Source organism: Strix uralensis, chromosome 4, assembly GCF_047716275.1.
Source record: "Strix uralensis isolate ZFMK-TIS-50842 chromosome 4, bStrUra1, whole genome shotgun sequence".
Taxonomy (NCBI): Eukaryota; Metazoa; Chordata; class Aves; order Strigiformes; family Strigidae; genus Strix; species Strix uralensis.
The window spans coordinates 125,416,072-125,439,147 of NC_133975.1; the positions used below are offsets into that span (position 1 = coordinate 125,416,072).

General features: G+C 38.8%; 1 protein-coding gene across 1 annotated transcript; it reads right to left on the minus strand.

Moving 5' to 3' along the window:
* Positions 1-1,050: 1,050 nt before the first annotated feature.
* On the minus strand, positions 1,051-22,445 carry SGPP1 (sphingosine-1-phosphate phosphatase 1). Its single transcript, XM_074869022.1, has 3 exons — positions 21,467-22,445; positions 9,666-9,755; positions 1,051-7,406 (listed from the first exon to the last, which is right to left on the minus strand). Exons 1-3 carry the CDS (start codon positions 22,082-22,084, stop codon positions 6,855-6,857), a joined length of 1,260 nt encoding a protein of 419 aa, XP_074725123.1. The 5' UTR covers positions 22,085-22,445; the 3' UTR covers positions 1,051-6,854.
* Between the last annotated feature and the right edge of the window lie 631 nt (positions 22,446-23,076).

Below are 23,076 nucleotides of genomic sequence, written 5' to 3' on the forward strand. Positions count from 1 at the left end.
CTGTACAGTGCCAAATAAATGGATTTGAAATAGCGTAACAGCTTCCTTTTAAGGGGCAGTTCCCACCTCTTCTAGTATGTTCTGCAATACTGTTCAGATACATTACTTAACTGCTCAAACTTCCTCACTGGGCATGGCACAACTGCAGGAAGAGAGGAAGCGAGAGTTATGCTGACTAGTATTTTTTTGCTGCACTTCTCCAAATAACTTAAGGCTACTTAATAAAACATACAAATGCACTAATACTTTCTCATGCTTATATATTACATAGCAAAACATCTTGCAACTATGGTGAAACAAAATTCACAGCATTTGAAATTAATAGTATTCTGCAATTAGTTTGGTTTACTAAGGAGGTAAAGCTCATGCAAATATACCGCCTATATGCATTCCATGAAAATCTGTAAATATCCAATAGTTTGGGGGGGGGGAATACCCACAGTTGGCCAATTTTCAAGGCAGATTTGGGAAGTGAGCCGAAGTTACCAGGAGGTGACCAAACAGGATACAAACTCATGTGGTTGCTTTCTATGAGGATTCTGACTGAGCCATCTCATTAAAGTCACCCTGCAGCGTAAGTCAAAACATCCATCAGATATCCACTGGAAACCCAAATTTCAGCAGGACAGTCTTCCCCACAACAGGCACTTCCCTAGAAAGCAAGTTTCTTGTCAGTTAGCCTAAGAGCATGCTTCCAAATTATGTGTGCAACAAGAGAGCTATAGAAAGATACAACTTAAATCTTTGTATACAGTTTAATCAATAGCTTGTTTTATTTAGTATATGAAACTAAATAGTCCAGATGTTATGGCTGTGGGAAAAAACCCCCTTGTTTCGGTATTTCCTTATTCTTTTTCCTAAACTTTTGCATCTAAAGCCCACACCTTAAAAGGCAATTATTGCTATACAATAATATGAACATTACTATATGATATATATGCTATATGATAATATGAATGTAAGTTTTCTTGTGATCAGTGTTTTACACTTGTGGTATGTGTCCAATCACGTGTCCCTTAGCTCTGGCAAGAATAAAGACAACAGAACACATTTGAATCCAACAGTAGTTTATTACTCACTCATTGCAGATGAAGTTAGACACTTCAGTTACCAGTCAATATGGGTTTAAATATTAGTTGACAACTGCAGAAAGTGTACAATGAGTACAAAATCATTAACAATAATATAACAAAAAGTTCCGATGTATTAATTTTTAAAACATCAGTTGTACACTATTATACAGCAACCATTATATGATCCTTAACTAACTCAGGGCCTGCATCTGAAAGTACTTTTTTTAAATAAAGTTCTCCAAGAGGTTGAGAGACTGGGGATTACAACTGCATTAGCTCCCAAAATACTACTAACATACAGCCTTACCTTATACAGACAAAGCTGTTTTCTATTTTTATGAACACTTGCTTTTATCAGGAAATGCAGTAACAAGAAAAATCTATACATAAAAAATTAAACTCCAATACACAATATATTATATCTATATCTCTATATGTTGTACTACAGATTTCATATAAATCAAGTATAGGCCAAATTTTGGCATCATTTTTAAGTGCATTAAGTTTAATATAAATCCCCCTCAGACTTTGCTCTTACTTTTCAGGTTACTAGCTCCTGATCTCTTTCAGTTATGATACTTTAGACATCTAGAATTGTCTTAAGTTCTAATTTCCACTTCAGGAATATCACCCTTGTCTTTCATTACACTTTCTAACAAAAATAAAGTTGTGGGAAAAACTTGGTGACTAATTTAGTCAAAGTTTAGTGACTAATAAAATTCTCCAACTTGATAGGACTTTTTATTTACATTTACTGGTCAATACCTTTAAGGTAGTATTCTCCTGTGTACTCTCTATTCTTTGATACTACAGGAACAGTTACTAATTATATACTGCAAACACGTATTGCTTTGCTTCATTTTGTTAAATGGACTCTTACCAACATGCAATTACTTCTGGTGCAGAATGGAATGCAAAGAAATTTTTCTAATGCACAGTTAAATTTGCTTCAACTCCAGCATGTGATATTCGCTTTTTAGAGAATAGCTAAAGAGCTATATCCTCTGTCACAAAATACCACATTTTGTTTCCAAATTAAGCTTTGTTTGCCTTTGTTTCAAGTAGTATTACAGGGAAAAAAACAACATTAGTGTCCCAACTAACCTATCAATTTGACAAATATGGTATTTACAGTAAATTTTAAAATAGGCTTCTATATTTTTTCTGAAACAAAAAGGCCACTTAAGCTTTTCACTAGAATAAAGTTCTGGCATGAATTCATTCAAAGAGACTTCCTCCCACAAAAAAAGTCAAAGTTTCCTCAAAGTCATTTGTAGAACAGATAAATAAATTGTATAAACTAGAAACATTCCACATTAGACCCAAAACCCACCCAAGAATCAATTACAGTAAAGTTGAGTCACAATACCCCAAGAAATCAATTCTCGTCATCATTTTATCTCCTGACATTATTCTGGGATTTTGTCATTCAGCACAATTATGCTATGGAGGGGAAAGCATCAATGAAGGGTTGCAAACGTGCAGCCAATTCCAACTACTAAGAAACAGCTTCCACATTAAGCCCTTTAAAAGTCTCGTGAAAACTGGGGTAAGTATGATTTCAAAGAGAACAATCTCTCAGACCTCAAAAGCAAGGATATTACATTTACACCTCAGAAGGTAAGTCCCTTTGCACACACTGATGCCTGTACACATATGTCAGAGCATGGATCCGACCTTCAGGTTTCATTCTCAGTGTAATATGGGAAGGAACTAGATGCAGAACTCCCAGTAAAGTCAACAGGAGTTAGACAGCAATGTCCCTTCAGACCACTGAACTAATAAATCTCTTGCGTATTGTGTGTAAAAAAAATAAATGAATCTCAATTTTGTATTGAGAAAGCAAATACTGAAACAGAAACAACTTTTAGCACAACAGATGTATTTACTTACAGCATGCAAGGTTTGTTTTTACGTATTTGAGCAGCTAACAGCCACTAACAGCCCTTAAGTATTTACAAGTTCAAAATTACAATCTTCAGATCAGTAGCAATTGCTTACAAAAAGTTCAGGCTCCCTGGGAAATAAGCAAGAAATGGAGTAAAAATTACTGAAAGCAGTAATAAAAAATAGTAGCGAAGGAAAACATAATAGCTCTTAAAATCCAGACAATTTAACACTGTTCTGGTAAAAAAACAGCCAAAACAAACAAAAACAAAAACCATATATCACATTTAGAGATGCCATTTTAAAAGAAAGGCATCTTTTTTTCAGGAGAAAAGCTGTACGTAAGCTTAAAAAAATTTCCAAATAAATAACCAAAATACAACTCCCTTTGGTTTGCCAATTTACCTTAAAATAGCTTCTCCACCTTCCCCTTTCGTCCCCTCCCCAATTTGCAAGGTAATAAGGCAAATGTGATCAGAGACTGAAGAGCTTCATAAGTGATCACACAGGACAAAGACACTTCAATCCCAGTTCATGGTATCAGAAACACAAGTAATAGCTTTTTTATAAACATGAAACTTTTTTCAAAATAATAGATTCTAGGACTTACCCAAGATGCTATGCATATGTTAGTTCTGATTGAGGGCCAAGTCATAACAAATCCTGCTCCTATGTTTAAGGCAGTCTAAGACTAATTCAAGTCTCTTCAGCCTCTTGGAAAACAGAATTTTGTGCCAAATTAACAGTCACGTAGAGTGTAGTTTCAGGTTTTATTTCATACAGTAATCAAATAAGAAAAATTTAACTCGTAGCTTTTTGTAATAAATGTGTATTTATATCTGCTTCTGTAAAGTAGTAGTATTTCTCTCTTTAGGACTATACAACCTGGAACTGAGGAAGTTCACCAGCAGTGACATATGAATATGTTTTTGCACCACTTCATGAAAAGTTTCAAGTGTATCATCCTTCTGAAAAGACATTTAACTACCTTTTAAAGCTATGTTAAGTTTATTTATAAATAATTTGGTACCAGCTGATGCTCATACTAGAAACATTTTTTCATGTTCAGCTCTAGGAATAGCTATGGGCAAAGAAAGTGCTCCAGTTTTACCTGCTGTTTTCTTATGCCTGATTTGAAGGAATCTTGGCTTATTATTAAACAAAAATATACTAAAATGCAAATATTTAAGTTGGATTTTTAAATTTTTGCATTTCTGTAGTTCTTTATTCTATAACAATATTCATATTGCATGATATTTTGTGCTAAACTGTCCTCTTGAGCCTAGTCCCTTATAAAACATGAAAATAGAATAGTAAAACTTTTTTCACGTAAACTTCAGTGAAGTAGTTGCAGTCTTAGAGACAGGGTTATAAAGGTGCTGTATAAACATTCCGATATACATTTCCTGTGTACTAGACTATGTGATACATGGGACATGACATTTTGAGATTACCCAATGCAATGTATAAAAATATAAAATATGTATTTATGAGTAACAGGAGAATAAGCTACAGTGCAATTTTCCTTAGACTGTTGAAAGCCCTACCTGCATATTTTTTCACCCATTCTAGATCTTCCACAGTAGATTTTATTTTCCATTAACAGTAAAACAGAGCAAGCACAGCTAGAAAAGACAGCTTTAAGAACGCTCTTGTGCTGTAAACTTGAAGTTCCTAGAAGCCGAATATGTAGGTTAAAAATTAGTTTTGCACACTTCTGTGCTAGAATTTAAACATTTTTTGCTACAAACTGTAAAGCTATTTAAGGAGAATATGCCCTAAATTTCAGAGAAAGTTATCCTATTTTCACTGGTCCTCAGACTAATTTAGTATAATTGGAATACACCACTTGCTCAGGGCTCTAAGCGTAAGGCATTTTGTATACATTCCCCCCAGCTATTTAATCACTATCTTAGTGTGCAAAGCCAAACCAGTGGGAAATTCCTCCCCTCAAAACCTTGGAAACCGATTTACTTTTTACTGCACATTCAGCATTAAACTGCAAAAGAACAGATAGAAAAATCAAATCCGGAAATATGCACTGAAACAAGCTAACCATTTTGTACTAGGTAAGGTCTTTTCAACTATAGAAGTTGTTTAACACGCTATCAGTTCTGAATACATCGGTTTGAATACATTCATAGTGGTGCATTCTGAATGCACTGAAGAAATGCATCAGAAAAGTCAGCTCTTCACATCATCTAATGCCAGCGTACCGTAACTTTGACTGCTCCCAGGAAAGAGATACAAAGTTAATTTGGTTAATTTACATATTAACAGTTTGGAGATATGATCTCCAATACAAAAAACCCTTCCGATTCCAAATGTTGTTTACAAAAAATGTAAGCTTTGTATTCTATCTAATCACTGTACTTCCCAAGCAAACCAAATGATGTTTTCCCTTAAAGAAATGTACAATACAGAACTAAACAATTCATGTCTGGCCAGATAATAAGACAGCTCTTGCTGCAATATGACAGTTCCTGACATGGAAAGAACAAAGTGGGCATCGCATTAACATAGTCAAAATCAAACACAAAAGAGGCACATGAAATTACAGTTGAAGAGTCATATTCTACTTGTTACTGGGAAAAGCAACATGAAAGCTGAAAAGTGCATAATAATTTGGTAAAATTTAGATATGCACAAGCCGTTTATGCATTGACCATACTGTCTTGACCGCTCACAATCTGCCTATCAGAATGACTAAAAATTTAATTTGATCATTATATTGTCCTATAGGTAAATTGCATAAAAGTGCTCATCATCTTTAAATATAGTATGTTAATGCATAAAAATACATATATTTTTTCTAGAATAAGGATTATATTTTCTAAGCAAATATCTAAAAACAATGGTCCTTCTAAATTAGTTTGGAATAGTGAGGCCCATTTCTTTCCAGAATGGGGTGTTTTTATTGTTTACACATTTAGATAATTAATTTTGAATATCTGTCCACTGTATAAACAATCTCCAGAAAAATATATCTTCTTCCAGTAACTTACATTACACATTAAAAATACTTACAAAAGGGATTATTGTCCATTTACAACATTTTGAACCTAAGGACATGATTCTTGGGTCATTTCATTTATGCAATTTTGATCAGGCTATACTGAATATTCTGGTTAACTTGAACCATGCCAGTAAGGTGGACGATCCAACATTTAAAAATATCTGCCTAATCATGTAGGATTTTAAATAAAATTAGGCATTTTTACATCACAGTATATATGGCATTTCTTAATTTAGCAACAGAAAGGCACAGTAATTAAACCATAAAATACAGTACCTGAATCACATATATGCTAGTGATATCTACCAAAGCCAATTCAGACATTTTGCTCTGTAGAGGGGGCTAAAGAAAAAGGCTTCTGTTTCTTTTTTAGAAAAATTCAACCTCATTACAAGTTTGGTCCATTAGAAATGCCTATTAGCTGAAACATCTTGAAGCAGGACTTCAGGACAGAATAAAGGAAAGCAGTCTATGATCCAACAACTTGAATAAATTACTATGAAATGGCAAACAGATCATGAATGGAGCTTTCTGATTAGCTGTCAGACATACCTGTTAAAATGTCAATGTATACAGGTACAGTGTGACAGACATTCCAGGTACATTCATTGCATCACACACACACACAGACTTTGTTACAGCAATTAAGTCTAGACATAGCATTTATAGAGTTCAGCACTTCTCGTGGCCTGATATTTGACTTCTGGCCCCACACCATACCCAAAGATGTGCAAAGTTCTTTAAATGCTTCGCCTGCTATGCATTGCTGTTAAAGACCCTGCTAAAGCCAAGCTCACTGGTCTTCCCTTAGCAAACTAGTGCACCTCTTCAAAAAAGCAACTAGCTCTGTTCTCCCTATTTAAAGTGATAAAACTGCATCAAGACAGACCAATAAAATGGAAGAGGCAAGGAACAATAAACATGAGGGAGAACCCAACCGTTCCATATGTAATATAGCGATAGGGAAGCTCAACTTCCATGCGTTGTCTTGCTTTCCGTACATCATCATGTGGTATGCGAAATATTTTACATGCCAGTGGAATAGTGGCTTTTTTCATCGCTACTTTTGTTAACAACAGAACTATTACTCCAATCAACAATCGCAATATGGCTTTTCCAAACACAGTCACAGTGAGAGAGGAAAGAGATAAAGGTAAGGTCTCGGGAGGAGGATCTAGCTTTAGACCCATTATGTAGTTAACATGAGAGCCACAGGCTACTCCAGCACCACAGCCCAGTATCTGAGCTGTGTCTCCTCGTGATGTGCTCCAGGTGTCTAGAGTAAAAGAGAAGATGCCCAGGGCTAAATGGAGACTGATGATAATTAAGGGTGCATATTTGTAAGTTAAGTTGAAGTTATCAATCAGGTCCACAACTGGATGGAAGACAACCAAGATAAGAATAGCATACAGAAATCCAGCAATAACATCCTGTTGAAGAGAGAGAAAAATATGGTTTCAGTGTAGTAACTATTAAAAAAAAAAAATATTGTTACATCAGCAAGAAGACAAGCCTAGTTGCTCTTTTGCTAAAAGCAACTTCTGGATTCCCATCTTTTCCCATTTACCATACGAGATTAAATCTTTATGTTAAAGATAAGGTAAGGAATTGCATTTAGTCACTTATTAATAGGACACCTGCATCATGATCAGATCAAATGACCCATGATCAAAATTGTAGATCTACAGACTTTTTAGTAGGGCCTGTAAGTGACAGGACAAGGGACAATGGTTTTAAACTGAAAGAGGGTAGATTCAGACTAGATAAGGCAAAAAAATTTTTACCATGAGAGTGGTGAAACACTTGAACAAGTTGCCCAGAGAGGTGGTAGATGCCCCATCCCTGGAAACATTCAAGGTCAGGTTGGACGGGACTCTGAGCAGCCTGATCTAGTTGAAGATGTCCCTGCTCACTGCAGGGGGTTGGACTAGATGACCTTTAAAGGTCCCTTCCAACCTAAACCATTCTGTAATTCTTCTATGATTCTATCTGCTGGCTACAACGGTCCTTGTTCAGGACCGGGGCGTTCCAACCTACAGTCAGCACAAAGCTAGCCCAGCTAAATAAGTTCTGCCAACTTAAGTTTGCTGGAACAGCTCAATGCTGGATCTAAGTGCCTGGGTGCCAACACACAAGCAGGCTGGCAGCAACAGCTGGTAAGGCAGGCAAGGCCCACTGCAGCTAGGCATTAGAGCAGCTTAGACTTTCCACTCCATCTTCAGAATTAACAATACTGCAAGAATGGAGAACTGTTTCCAACTGTTAAAGGAGAGGAAGAGGTAACTTCTGTAGCTTCATATTTGATTTTCAGTTTTATTGTTTTAAAAATGTCTTTTCTTAATTAAAAGGTTACTCCATTTTTAAATTTAACATTAAATTTCAATTACTGTTGATTAATCACTCAGTTGCACAGTATTATCTGCAACTTTTGTTACCTTTAGTTGTTAAGGAGGAATTTGTTGAAAGGTTTTTAGAAATCCAAGCACTAGAAACCGGATCAGCTTCATTCATATGCTTATCAACTCTTCATCCAAGCCAGGAGCTGGGACTTTTGTCAGCAGTATTTGTATTGCTCCATCTTCAATTAATCATTTTTATGTACTAATTGAATGCTTGGTGAAAGCTCTAATACAATTGACTGATATGAAAGTCAGACACAACTTTCTGCCGTATTTGCCACCCTACACCCCCCACCCCAAACTCTGGCACGATGGTTGATTTGTATTGCAGGCAACACGTGGTTAATCGTATTCACTCAAACACTATTGAGGATTCAGATATGAAACTGCTGAATAACCAAGTCTACATGATGCATCACTATTCGTTGCATGACTTTGTTCTAAGACATTATCTGTCAGATGACATTACCATGGGCTGAAATATCAGTTCAGCCCATCATCCTCCACACAAGTGGTTCTGACTTGGGAAGCCTCCTAATCACTAATGCAAAATGTGTCATTCAGTTTTTCTGAGTTGCCTTATTTTCACACACTCCTTTTACACTGCGTTCATCTACCTGCTTTACAACTCGCTACCGGGCCTACTGCTTCCTGTCTGTTTGCTTTTCTCCTTCCAGCACGTGATCCTCAAAAAACTCTTTAACCATCCTTATTAGTCATCTTACATTCCAATTACCATTTTGTAGTGTCTTGTTTTCCCCTTTTTATATTACATGCATCTGTGTTTCAGTTTTATTTTTTTATCCTTTTTAATAAATAGGTCAGTTTTTCAAAGATGACAACTTTATTATTTGGTTTTAGAAACTTTGGTAAGTGAAACCCTAGCATTTAGCATGGCACTGAAATGCACATGCTTTGAGTAGCTGACCTGGCACCCAAGTGGACATTAACAGCCACTTTCTCATCCTGCAAAATAATTTCTACTCTGTAGAGGAAAACTACGCTTTAGTGCAGTTATCTATTTCTGCACTGAAACTGCTATTAAACATCAGCTAAGCTTCAACTGTGAACTGCATTTATGAAAGTATAAATTAACAGAAGTTCAACATATACTTTTAGCTATTGTCTCAATTTCTCTGCTGAAGAAATGTAAGTATTCTGTTCCTATATGGTAGGACATTCTAAAAAAAAAATCTATATACACTTAGTGCACTGTAAAAACTTAAGTGTGATGGAAGTTTATGAAATCAGAACAACGTTGAAGTAAGTTTAGTAGGATTATTTTCTTACCAAAATTGAATGCATTCCCATGTAAATTCGACTACAGCAAACCAAAGAACACCAGCAGAATGCAAGGATCAGTCCAAACATAAGGGGATACTGGTAGGGAAAAAATGGAGAGATTGTATTAGAATTTGAAAAAAGAAATGAAAAAAATCCCTCTATAATAATTCTATAATTCATTCCAATTAATGCAACCTTTTCCTTGCCCTAGCCTACACAAGGCTATTAGACCACCTCAAGTAAGTCCACTTTTCATAAAGTTAAAACATTATTACGTCAAGCTTTTCAACTTCTTCCTTTGCATTCAGGGTATATGAATTTCAGTGTGTTGGTCATATCTTTTCAGACAAAGCGGTAAGAAGTTAATAGATCTTTGTAGCAGTTAGTCTTGCCATGTTGTGATATCCTAAATTGGCAATATGGGCAGAGACAAGCCTTGTGTTATAACTGTGGAACAGTTTTACACTGGGTGAAGCAGTTATATAATATACTAGTATTGTTAACAGTTATCCAGGCAGAATCTAGTAGCTTCACCTTTCTCCTGAAAAGGAAGAACTCATAATAATTTACAAATAAATTCAATCCCTTACGCACTGTTTTAGAGTTTCTGCAATCCTTGACTCAATCTCTGACCATCAGTATGAAACTCCTAGAATACTAAACTTTTCTGTTCTCTACAAACCCAATTTCCTCCTACATTCCATGTTTATTTAAAAAAAAAAATCAAATGATTATTACCAATTATTTCCATCTTCTGATAGAAGATTTTTTATTAATAAGGACCATTTACCAGGAACAAAGTACTTTGTTTTAATAAACACACATCAGCATGTGTAGAAACTTAATATTTTAACCTTCTTAGGTTTTGGATAAAAGTATGCTAATTCACATCCTAAAGCACATTAAGAAATACTTTCCCCACTACCATATTGCAAAATGTTGTGCAAGACAGGATACAGCTTCCTTTTTTCAGTATTAAAAATAATTATTAGTTCTATAAAAGAAGCAGTCACAAGATAAAATGGCATGTTTCCAAAATTGCTTCACTTCCTACATGAAAGCAACAATAAAAACTTTCAATATAAACAAGCAGTCCAGATGTTTCAAACTCCAGAATAAAAACTAAGAATTACAGGCAGTTTTCTTGCCCTTTCCCTTGCTCCTTTTACAGGCAGCCTGAAGGGTGGAATATCCAACACATTAGAGAAAGTATCTTTAATCTTATTGAAGAAAGTTGTAGTCCTCTATGAAGGTCACTTAACAGATTGACAAGCTTCAAAATCAGTCCTTCAGTGGAAGGTTTGAGAGCAGATTATCAATCTTTCACATTACTCCAACATTCTTTGAATTCTCAGCTCCAGGACCATGTTAGCATGACAAACCTAAAGAATTTTTCTCAAGCAGAAAATCAGGATGCTTACACTTCACATAAGAAACAGATTTCACATTAAAATCAATTCTCAGTGCCCAGCTCACAGTTGTGCTACATCTGGTTTAAACTCTAATTCCTGTAGCAACATTTGTCTTTGTATCTACTACATTCAGCTACAAAGCGTACCTAAACACTATTGTGTACTTAATGATTCATTTCTAACTGAAATGATGAAGGAACAAATTCAGTTTCCCGCCTTTCAGAATTACACTAATAACGGGCAAGACACCAGTAACTAGGTCGCACTCCAGGCATGACTGCAGACTTATCAGATGCTGACATTGTTACAGCAGCCACAAGAGAAATCAGTGTACCCTGTCTTGCCCGGCAAGAATACAAATGTAGCCCCACCACTCACCCCCATTACATCTCTACCATCACTTCCATTGCTCTCTGGGTAGGAGTAACTCTCCACTCTCCCCGCAGAGGACTCCCAAAGCAGGAACACTGTATACAGAGGGACAGGTATCCCCTATATTCTCCGAAAGCATGGGAAGACAGACTTCTTGTTTGTCAGAGACTAGCAAGGGAAGACTTACTACCTCCTGAAGCAACACAAACCTCTTGGCCAAAAAATTTAATAGTATCACAATTATTTGGTGGTAGAATGAGCTTGCGTGTGTTCATGCATCTGTCAAAAGTTTCAAATGGTTTTGCCCATCACTTGATACCATACGTTCATTCTTGTTTCCTGGCACACACCTTTTGTGCTTACGGGCTCCTATTAGGGGTAAGGCTTCTCTTTATTAAAGACTCTTCCTGCATTTCTGAAATACCTGACAGAAACAGAAGCTGGAGCTTTAGCAGGAAGACCAATGAAGTGTCAGGCTCAGCAGGCTATATATAGCAGCTAATGATACTGTGGGTAAAAAATTGGGATTGTGGGGGGAGGTTAAAGCGAATAAACAGCCAGACCCAAAGAACAAGGTGTATGAAGGAAAAGGTGTACAAGAGGAGTCTTATTTTAAGAGTCCTGGGCTGGTCATCGTAAACAGCATGAAGAGTAGGATAAAGTCTGAAAATGAAAAGAATACTTGCTCTCAGTTATGGACTCTCAAGGGAAGGGTGTTTGAAGAAGGAAACTGTCAGAAACTCCAACTTTGAAGAAAATCTTGGAAAGAATATTTGGTTCTGACATATCTCACTCTAATTCTGTTTTTAATTGTATTGAGAATAAATACCCATTAAAACATCTAAAAACACTGGCTAGTTTAGTTCCTCTGTAGCAAAGCATCTGTATCCAAGAGCTCAAACACTTCCCTATTGTGTCCCCAACAAAAAGCCAATTATACTTTTAACCCCAATTCATATATTCTTAAAGTAATTAAGAATTTTTAACTTAAACCCAGACAAATTATTCTTACTGAAACAGCTTTAGCATGACCTGTCCACAAATGTGTCTGCAGTATTAGGCACCCGCTGATTTATGATATTCTTAATGCATGATAATAATCATCACAGAAGTCCTAAACCCAGTTCCTTTCCACCCAAGAGAGCTTATTCACTGCAGTATACCTAGCTGTACTATATCCAGTCCACTATAAAAAAAGCAGAAGATGGAAACAATTATTCTAATTTCCTCTGGAATAATATTCCACAATACAACAGTTAAATTGATTTTTGTGGTTAGTTCCCACACCAAGCATTCTCCTCTATGCTCCCACTATGTAACCAGCACACTTGGGCAACTGTCAGTTTATTTTTGTAGCTCAGTTATCAGTCAGAAAAATAATTATCTGTTTAGATAAAGACATCTTTATACATACAGAAATAAAATTTGATCTAAAGAAGGTTTTAACCTTCATCTGTCCTGGTTTCTTCCAATGTTATATCCACACCTCCCTGCACTGCCCACATAACTGATCTGATTTTCTTCCCACAACCCCAGTACCCACCTGCAGAGCATCATAAAGCTGTATATATCCTCTGGGGCTCCACAGTTCACTGGCTTCCTTAGACACTAGCTGAAGTCAAGCAGAACCTCCCCCCTACTTCAACACAAATAAAGCACAATACCCTGCCTCCTCCTTGGCTTGTTTTCACTCATAGCTTTTAAAAGCAGCCACTGGGTTCAAGAATTCCTACACCACTGAACTGGTAGCACCTGCTTAAAATCTGCCTTGAGGTGGTAAGGCAACTGCCTATTTTGTCTTCACATGTAGGGATAAGTGTACAAGGTGACTAAAGGAGAATATTAACACTCCCACACACCTTTTAGTTCAGCAAGAAGACTGCTCAGCAGCATGCCAAGTCATAACAGGGGATATCACCTTGATCCTTACAAAAAAGCTGACACCATAAATACACTTCCAAATTGTTGTCTGAAAATAATGCAATACTGAGGTACCAGCAAGCATTTTCTAAATGTTATTTCATCTAGAAAATGACTGCCTGTATGTATCTTGCATATATACACTGGGTATACCATGCTTGTGCATCTGGAACCTCTCACTGTTTATTCATATGAAATCACCCCAAATACCAAACATCTTCTATTAGTATAGTGCTTTAAGAGTATTAATATTTATCAGCCTTGCTTTATAATAAACAGTGAATTTCACAAAGCTTCTCTCCCAATCTCAAATGAATCTTCAAAGAAAAAAAAACACCAGTTTTTACTATGTTTTCTACTTAAAATAGGCACATTTTATGAAAGACTAGTGTGAAAGCTTTAATATAAACTAATCTCAAGTGTTCATGGAAGCAAGCCATAAGCACTCTTTTTTCTTTATGTTTGCTTGAGTCTCATTTTGGAAACTACTGCATTCACAAATTTGAAAAGTAACAGTCATCAATTACCTTTGAGTTATAAACTTTTAGATCTTTTCTATATAGTTGTATATAGACACACTTACAGTCTGTACTTAAAGATATTAAAGCAAGACTGCTGAATTACAGCAATCTTAGCCCCATGGTTCCTTGCATGCCAAATCAGACCTACAGTGGCACAAAGGACAAAAGATCACAAGTTCACTTCCACCCTCTTCCCCAATTCACTGCTATTCTTACTCATTTAAGCATCAGAAGGCAAACTTGTATCATATCTCCTTTCAGATTTATCTGAAAGGTTGTCAGAGATCACAGCTGGCAGAGGTAGACATAAAACCCAGGTTTCATTCTCTCAGTTTGTTCTTTCTGATAACAGAACTGACATATCTTCATTCCTGACTGTACTCAGAGCCACTTAGAGCCAGATATTCAGGAACAACCCATTTTAGACACAAACGTCTCAAACCCTGCCTGCATGCCCTCAATTAAGACCATAGTATGTATGTCCTCAAAAACTCATTATGCTTACATAGCTACCATGTCACCTCAACAATTTTGAGTACTGAACTGCATATTGCTTTTTTCTAATTAAAAAACCCAAACTTGTGATTTGAAGATCTTAACCTTATACAAAAATAAAGACACTCGCATAATATTCAGTCTGAACTTCAAAAACCACGTTGACTCAAAACTCAACATTAACCTGGCATTTTTCTCCTTGAGAAAAGTACCCCACGTTCCCTATTAGATCAAATCACTGATATCCAGCTTGCTAAATATTCTTCCAAAGGCCAGAATAAAACTTTAATAATATGCATAAATACATGTTTGTGAAGGCAGATGGAACTGACAGCAAGGCAGAGATTGGAGATAGACAAATGCAACAGAGATTGAAAAGATACCTTTACTGACATTTTGGCTTTTAAAGGTTTGAATGGATATGCTTCTTTGAAGGCATCATACCCATTATGATGTGTCCCAGTCTTAATGTATATAACTAAGAGACAGATGACCAAGCATGTTATTTAAAAAAAAAAAAGATAAAAAAGGTTAACTAATATGTGAATTTAAGAAATCAGGTTAAAAAGCTAGGAATAAAGCTGAATGAGTAGACTATTCATCTCTCAGGTCTCAGTTTTGTTCCCATATCCAGAATCTTGTTTTAATCAAACTGAATTAAATTGGTCGTATCTGGAAAGCAGCAGTGAAACTACTCCCAGTAAGTCTTTGAGAATTTTATGCACCATGTTTTTAATGGAAAAATCCCATTTTATTCAATTACATCCTCCAAAAAGGGCTTGCAAACTTCTGACTGGATCACATAGAAAATGTTTCCCTCAAGTGCCTATCCTCCTCCCTCCCCTAAGTCTGACTTTTTGCCAAGAGTCTTAATAACATAACCATTGTTTAAAAATGCTCATAAGGAAACAATCTGTCCTAAAAGCTTTGACCTAGGTCAGAAAATTCCTTCTTTCATAATGGAACATTCTTAAAACACACTCTAGATGCTCATTTCTTTACTTTTTAAAAGCACATTGTACACTGGAGAAGTTTCCAGCATTCACAAAGGGTTCCAAACTAATTTTCCAACATTTTCAGAGTTCTGCAGTATTACTCAATGATATTTTTTTAATCATATGATAGCTCAGAAGTTCAGCTTGAGTTTGGACAATCATTCAGGGCCAGAGTTCACTGAAAAAATCCAAGCAGCACTTGCAGCACCATGCTTTTAATAAGATATCTGGGCTATGTATTAGCAATAGTCATATGAAAAGCTACAACAAATGTTTACATGAATGACTGAGATACCAGTTGGCCAGATGAACACAAACAGCACAGCATATAAATGATTTTCTGGAGGGAGCAGAAAAGGGAGAAAAGGATGGTTAAAAAGGAAAGACTACTTACGAGTCATTTTAGGAAAAACGAACAGACAAAAAATGCCTTTTCAAAAGATGCCAAGGGGTAAATAACACTGGTTAAGCTACATTCATCAATTATTTCCTTATTTCTTCCACTGACCAGAATTAACATAAAAAAGCATAAAAATTTGGGAGTGCTACATGTCATTATAAGAACCCCTTCTTTAAATTCCAAGATAAAGACTTCAATGTCAACCCTGCAGGGAGTTAAAAGGTTTAATTTTCTGCTACACATCACCTGAAAAGAAATTAAAGACTTATAATAGGAATTAGAGCCTGTTACTTCTTTTCCTTGCAGTTATTACCAAAACAATCCCTCCCTGAACATACCCAGCAAATATCACCTACAGCTTGCTCTATTTACGTCCCTAACACAGTTTTTCTGCAAAGTGAAGTTTTCTCAGATTTAATCAACACACCCTATTTGAAAGTACTAGGAGTGATTTACATGAGTACAGTCCACCAGAAAAAAAAATTGCTTGAGAACTATTTTCTTTGATCCTTCCTTCATCAAAAACTCTGCATCTAATCTTACAGCATTTGTTTTTACATATTCCCCCCCAAGATCCTGTACCTTAATTAAAAATTTGCTTATGCAGAACTGAAAAATACATTTAGTGACAATCAACACAGTTCAACAGAACAGGCTGTTGCATTCCTCTAGCAGAGATTCCCCAGTGGGATTTGTAAGAACTGTCTATGCTCTTTTCAAAGTTTTAAGAGCACCTGAAACAAACAGGCTACATAACTTTTTCCAGCTTCCTTTACAAATAAATTACAGGCATTAATATGGTCCACGAAAGAATGACATTACAACTCAAATACACAAGACAAAGCCAGTGCTGACCTTCCAAATTCCCATCTCTTTCTCAAGAGCTCTTCATTGTGTGGACAATTCTGGGTTTTATCACCCCTTCAGCTATGCTTATGTCAGAAGAGTTTTTGTTTGATTGTTTATTTTAAGAAACACATGTAAGAAAACCAATTAGATAAGCATGTATCTCTGCCTAAGTTTCTTCACAAGATTTTAGTATTTCAACCAAAATCCACTGAGGCTTCTCCGAGAGATGAAGCATCTCTTTCTGACAGGAGTCTGTACTTGCTCTTATACACAGACTTTGTATATAAGATGGCCTCCTACGTGTAGCTTCCAGTTTTATCATTACATCAATCCTGCTGATAATGCAAGCCTTTCAACAAGGACAGACACTTAAAACTAGATTTGCCCACTTTCTGTAAAATTCTCACTATAGCAGTGTCATGATTGGACTATTCACCCAACACAGATAACCAATTATTCCCCATTCCCAGTGGGGATCTGAGAGAGGTTAGCCTTTTGAAATGAAAGAACAGGCAGACAATTCTAGAGGTAGTATTTAGTAGTGGTCAATCAGAATCACAGAACGATGCAGATCTCTGAAATCCCAATACAGATCCTCTCAAACCCATCTCATTTGATTAGATTCATCAGCTTTCATTGATAAAAGTAATGGTGCAGATGGAAGGTTTCTGGAAGGGTGTTTGACATGGTACCACATGACATTCTTACACAACTGGTACTATGGAGAGTCAGTAGAGCACTAAGTAAATGAAAACTGAAAAAAACTTTCAGGTGTGTCACTCAAACCATTACAGAATAGATGCACTTCACTGTGGGTTTAGCAGTAGTGCTTATTAAGGTCACATTATCCTCAGTGTGGTGGACAGACAGTCACTGATGAAAGGATTTGCATATAAAACACTGGCAGACAAGTACACAGGGAGGACAATGCTGTCATATTTAGCCACCTAACCTGCTCCAGAAGATAAACCCACTCAAGCAACATTGGTTAATGTAGTTACAGAGACCAGCTACTCATCAATCAAGGCTCTGGGCTCCTGCTGAATATCAGCTTATTGAAGTTTGTTCAACATCTGACAGTGAGAGTCAGCAGCTCCTGACTGAGCTCTTTATGCAGAGCTGAGGAAGCAGTGTGAACGCATCGCTTCCTAATCCAGCCAACTACTCATAGAGCCAGGCTGCATCCTGGAGGAACTCTGGGAGAAAAGTGTATTTTCTGTCTCTCTGATTTTTTTCTTCCCCCTCCTTAAAATAAACCAGTCAGATTACAACACATTCAGGTACCATCCTAACTCAAGCACCATTTTTAATAACATATGTATTGATATCTATTTGAAATCAGCACTTTAAAGTAATCAAATAAAATATAAAGACAACTTTTTCCCTGTAGTCTCAGTCCTAGGCTTTTGGAGATTTTGTAGATAACCAGCAGTTCACACTATCTTTTCCTCCCTGTTCAGGACACAATGTAAGCCAGCCCAGCTCAAGCTGTAAATATTTCAAAGAAAGCAGGTTTTCCCCAACGTGATAAAGGGTACTTTTTCCTACACCACATTAAGATCTATAAACTCACTGTCTTTGAAGTGTTTGTCCTCCTCTTTCAGGGTATCAGAGCTTCAAAGACAGAAAGAAAAATATCAACATCTGTAACACTCCTAAATTCTTACAAGTCTTTGGCATGAGCTTTGTATTTCAAGGTGACTGAAGCATCATTGAAACAAGTGTTTTTCCCTGCTGAAATTTAACAATATTAAATAAATATATAAAGATTATGCAAGTGGAATCCAAAGTTTCAGGCGAGCTCTCATAATACAAGGAGAAATTGAAAAACTATATTCCACAACAGACAGAACAGTCAACTATTACAAAAGTTATCTTAACATATAATTTGTTTCTGTCTGGAGGTTGATTGCATTGAGTATTCCTTATGTCCAAAGTCTCTAACTTGGAAAATTTGTCACAACCATCTTTGAAATACATCATCTCTGAAAATATTTGAACAATTGCATTTATAAGCAAATATTTTTGTTTTACTGTGTATAGTCAAAAATCCTTTTGAATACTATGTGAAAGGAAAATAACTGTAATAGGAGTACTGATAGGCATTGAAACCTAGGAAACACAAACTTAATTCAACAGGTTAAGAGAAAACCTATCAGAATACTGTTTTTAAATGGACAATTTGGGCCATACCTAGAAAAATAAGAGCAGATTTGCCCTGTTTTCTATGTTGTTGAATGGAAAGACTCACAGATTGTCTTTGATAGAAAACATTACACAATATTAGGAAGTCATAGCCCAACGAAAGCAAACTCCAAATAAGCTATACAGGAAAGCGATTCCCTTCTCACTGGAATAAACTTTTTTAGAGCAAGAGTGGCTTTCTTTGGTTTAGTATAAACTTCAAAGTGATAAGCTCAATTAAAGTTATGTGTATTCCAGAATAAAAGTCCCTGCAGAGCGTTATAGCTGTATTTGCTTAAATTCACACTCAGTCTTGCTCCACTATGATTTTTCTGAACAAACAGTCCTAAGATGTGGACTCATCATGATTAGAAGAAAGACTGTACCCCAACATTTGCCAACAAGTTTAAATCTAACAATCTACTGATAAATATGTATAATTTAATAAAATTCAGAGTTATTACTGATTTATCATTTATATATCCTTTACTGTTAATAGCTTTCCAAGAAGTTCTGAGGTTGGTCTTTCTTAACTCCCATCTACTTCCAGAAAAGCATGACAAAAAGTTGTTATATAGATTCTACTCCCTTTCAATGCAAGTAAAATATGGAGAACATCAGAAGCATTAGATGAAAGCTTAACTCTCTTTAGAGGTGAATCAAAATATACTCAATATGCCATAGGTGAACTTTTGCTTAATATTTGGAAATAATTTAAAAATTAGAAGGGGGATTTTTTGAAAAAGTTAACATTTTGAAATGGTCCAAGTTGGTTTCAGAGAGGTCTGTTATTCATACCCATTTCGTAGGAAAAAGGAGTTAAAATTAAGACTCACTTTGCTTCCTCACTTCTTAAGCATGGTTCTAAATGAATAATAACAAGGCTGAATGGTTATGATTTCTTAACATGCATTCATTATAAATATGTTTAGTCAATTAGTACAGTACTTCACAGACCACAGTTGCAGAGTTGGCAAACCTAAGATCGAACTTGGTTCACTGGCAAAAATACCATTTCACACATTGTCAGTTTGCTGGTTCTATAAACACAATCAAGCCAGGTTCTCCTTTGTACAGGTGACATCAGTCTGTGCTGAGCTAATTGACTGATAGTACTAAATGGGGTTTCCCACATGCAAAGAAACAGAAATCCAGTTCGTTCTTCCAATTGACATCAGCCCTACACATCTAACAAGCAATAATCAAATACTCAGGTTTTAGTCATTTAAAAATAAACAACTCTAAGATTAAGCATCTCAGTGACAGAACTCCAAATATTTATTTCAAATACCCACAAAACATGGCATTATTCGATGCCTGCACAACTCTAGCAGTGATACCTCACATTTTCCTAGCAAAGAATATGAATCCCTAATAGCTTTCTTTTGGAGACGTTCTATCACCTTGTGGAAGTAGATACATAAACTTTGGTTAGAGAGGCCAAATACAATCTCTAACCTTCAACTATCTCTTTCCTTTCAGGCACCCGTTCTATATGCTCAGATAGAACCACAAAGCATCACACTGTGACAGCAAGCAACTGGGGATTTTTAACAGGAACTGGGAAGACAAGAGCTCAGCCCCTGCATAATACTTAAAAAGAGAGTTCTCTCTACCAAGATGACATACATCTGACTTAAAACAGGCAGGTATTACAATAAGAATTTGTAAACATTAACGACTTAAGAGCAGACTTATTGCATAACTTCTTAAACATTACACACACAGCCGTCAAAACCCTACACTGAACATTTGTTGCCTGGGAAAGCAATTACTCATTTACTACTTAAAGTGGTGCAGTGATTTAGAGAGCTGAATACGTGTAGTGCTTTCTTTGGAATTCCTACTGATGCCCATACTGCTAACAGCAGGCGCCGAACCACAAGCTACAGCTTGCATAAACCAGATGATCAGTGTTATTTTAACTTAATCTATTGACCCAAAGTGCAACAGGCAGATTTAAAGATTTATCTGAATTAAGGTGCTGAAAAGATCGTAGATTATCAGTTCCTGCTAATTATTAGCACGTTAATAGTTGTAAATACTTTTGAAAGTACATGTACTACTCAAAACATTTTGATCATTTCCAGTTTACAGGTAATGAACCATTTCCAGTTTACGGGTAATGAAACTAAAAGACAGCATTAAAGAAAAGGCTAAAGCTACAGACTGACTCAAGCTACAAAGTGACTAAAAGCAAAGAAGGATCAACAAAAAGCCCTTTAGTCCGTGGCTCTGCACCAAAACCTGTCAGTAAAACCAAACGCCTGTAAAAATATCAGATGCCTATCCAAACTTTGTGCAAAACACTCGCCCCACGAGAAATAAATTGAAAAAACCTCACAAGAAGAAAACGCAGATTGTTAACACAGACTTTTAATGCATACGGAGCTAACCATTCACAAAGTCTTCAGAACTTCCATTCAGAAGGCAAAATTATTAGAACTGCCCTTCTTACCTGAGCACTCGCTTAGATCATAGAAAAATTAAAAGGAAAAGGGAGGTTGGGGGTGGGTGTCGCGCCGAGGGAAAAAGGCACGAATTCTACATTTTCCCAAACAAACTCAGCCACCTCCCCTCCCAAAAGAAATCTCGTCTCTCACATCCTTATACCCCGGGGCTGAAAACACACGGAGAAGGACAAGGAGGTGAGCATTACCTGCCAGCGGCCGTAGCTGAGCAGCAGGAGCGCCAGGGGGATGGCGGTGCCCGACATGGCGTGGGTGGAGGGCATGCTGTACTCGGAGTTGTAGAAGACTTCCAGCTTCACCACGGGCGGGGAGGCAGGCCGCGGCCAGCGGATGACATCCTTGGTGCACTGCCCCAGGTACATCACCCACACCCAGATGATGATAAGCCTCCGGCCCAGCCAGGCGTCCAAGTTCCAGATGCAAAAGGGGAAGAAGAGGATGTAGAAGAGCTCGTTGCCCAGCTCCGTGCCCAGGCTGAAGAGATAGTAGAGGAAGCGGCTGCGGGTGGAGAACTCCTGGCTGCCGTCCTCCTCCGTGAGGGAGTTGCGGCGCGGCCTCCTCCTCCACCGCTGCGGGGGGCCCGCCCCGCCGGGCACGGTCCCGTTCCCGGCGGGATGCCCCTGCCCTCCCGCTCGCTCCGCGGCCGGGGGGCCGCCGTTAACCACCGGCTCCCGGCCGCCGGCCCGCTGCTCCGCGTCGGCCCAGCCCGAAGGCCCCTCCACCCCGCAGAGCCGCTGGAAGGCGGCCACTTTCCGCGGGTCCTGCAGGTGGGCGGCCAGCCGGGCCAGGCGCCGGCAGAGAGCCATGGCGGCGGGACAAGGCCGCCCGCGGCGGGCGGGCTGAGGGGCGGCGAGGCGCTGCCCGCGCCGGCGGGCGGGGAGCTGAGGGGGCTTCGCCTGAGGGGCGGCGGAAGGGACGGGGGCTCCCGAGCGCGCCGCGGCGAGGGGAGGAGAACCGTTCCCTGAGGAGAAACCCGCTCGAGGGCGAGGCTCCGCAGAGCGACGGACACCGCCCGGCTACCCCCGGCTCGGGCCGCCACCGCCGCTCTTGGCTCGGCTCGGCTGGGCTGGGCTGGGCTGGGCTCCCCGCGCCGCTCCGGCCCCTCACGCCCGCTCCGCCCGGCGGTCGCTCACTCGCTCCCTCGCTCTCTCTACGCGCGCGCGCACGCTGCGGCCACCTCCCCCCGCCGTCACCGCCCCGCCGCGCCTGCGCACAACCCCCGTCCGCACGGGCGAGGACCCCCCCCGGGAAACCTCCTCGCGGCGCGGATTGGCCGAGGCTCTCTCCAGATCCCGCCCCTCACTGGAGAGACAGCCAATCAGAGCTCGGTCTTGCGCGAGGCAGCGCGCGGCATGCTTCGGGCCTCGAGCGGGAGGCGCGGAGGTGGCCGAGGGAGGTCGGCGACCCGTGGCCTCCCCCGGCGCGCATCGGTTCCTTCTCGCCGACTGCAGCCCAGTCACCGGCACAACCGGCCCCCAGCGAGCTAGTTGTCCTGCCTTCTGACTTAGAGCGAGCTGCTGCCGCCCTCACCTGGGCTGCCCTCACCTGGGCCGCCCTCACCTGGGCCACTCTCACCTGGGCCGCCCTCACCTCGGCCACCATGTCTGGTGTCAGCAGAGGCCTGCGCCCGGCTGCCCCTGCCCTCCTCTGCCCGGATCGACCCCAGGAGCCTAAATCTGGTGGTGTAAACATGAGAGGGAAAGTGGATTTCAAGTGGAGACTGTGAGTGGTCTTAGCCCCAGCGATCAGGCCATTTAACCGATGGAGGTGGTGGGTTACCCGCAGGGATGTGCAGCAG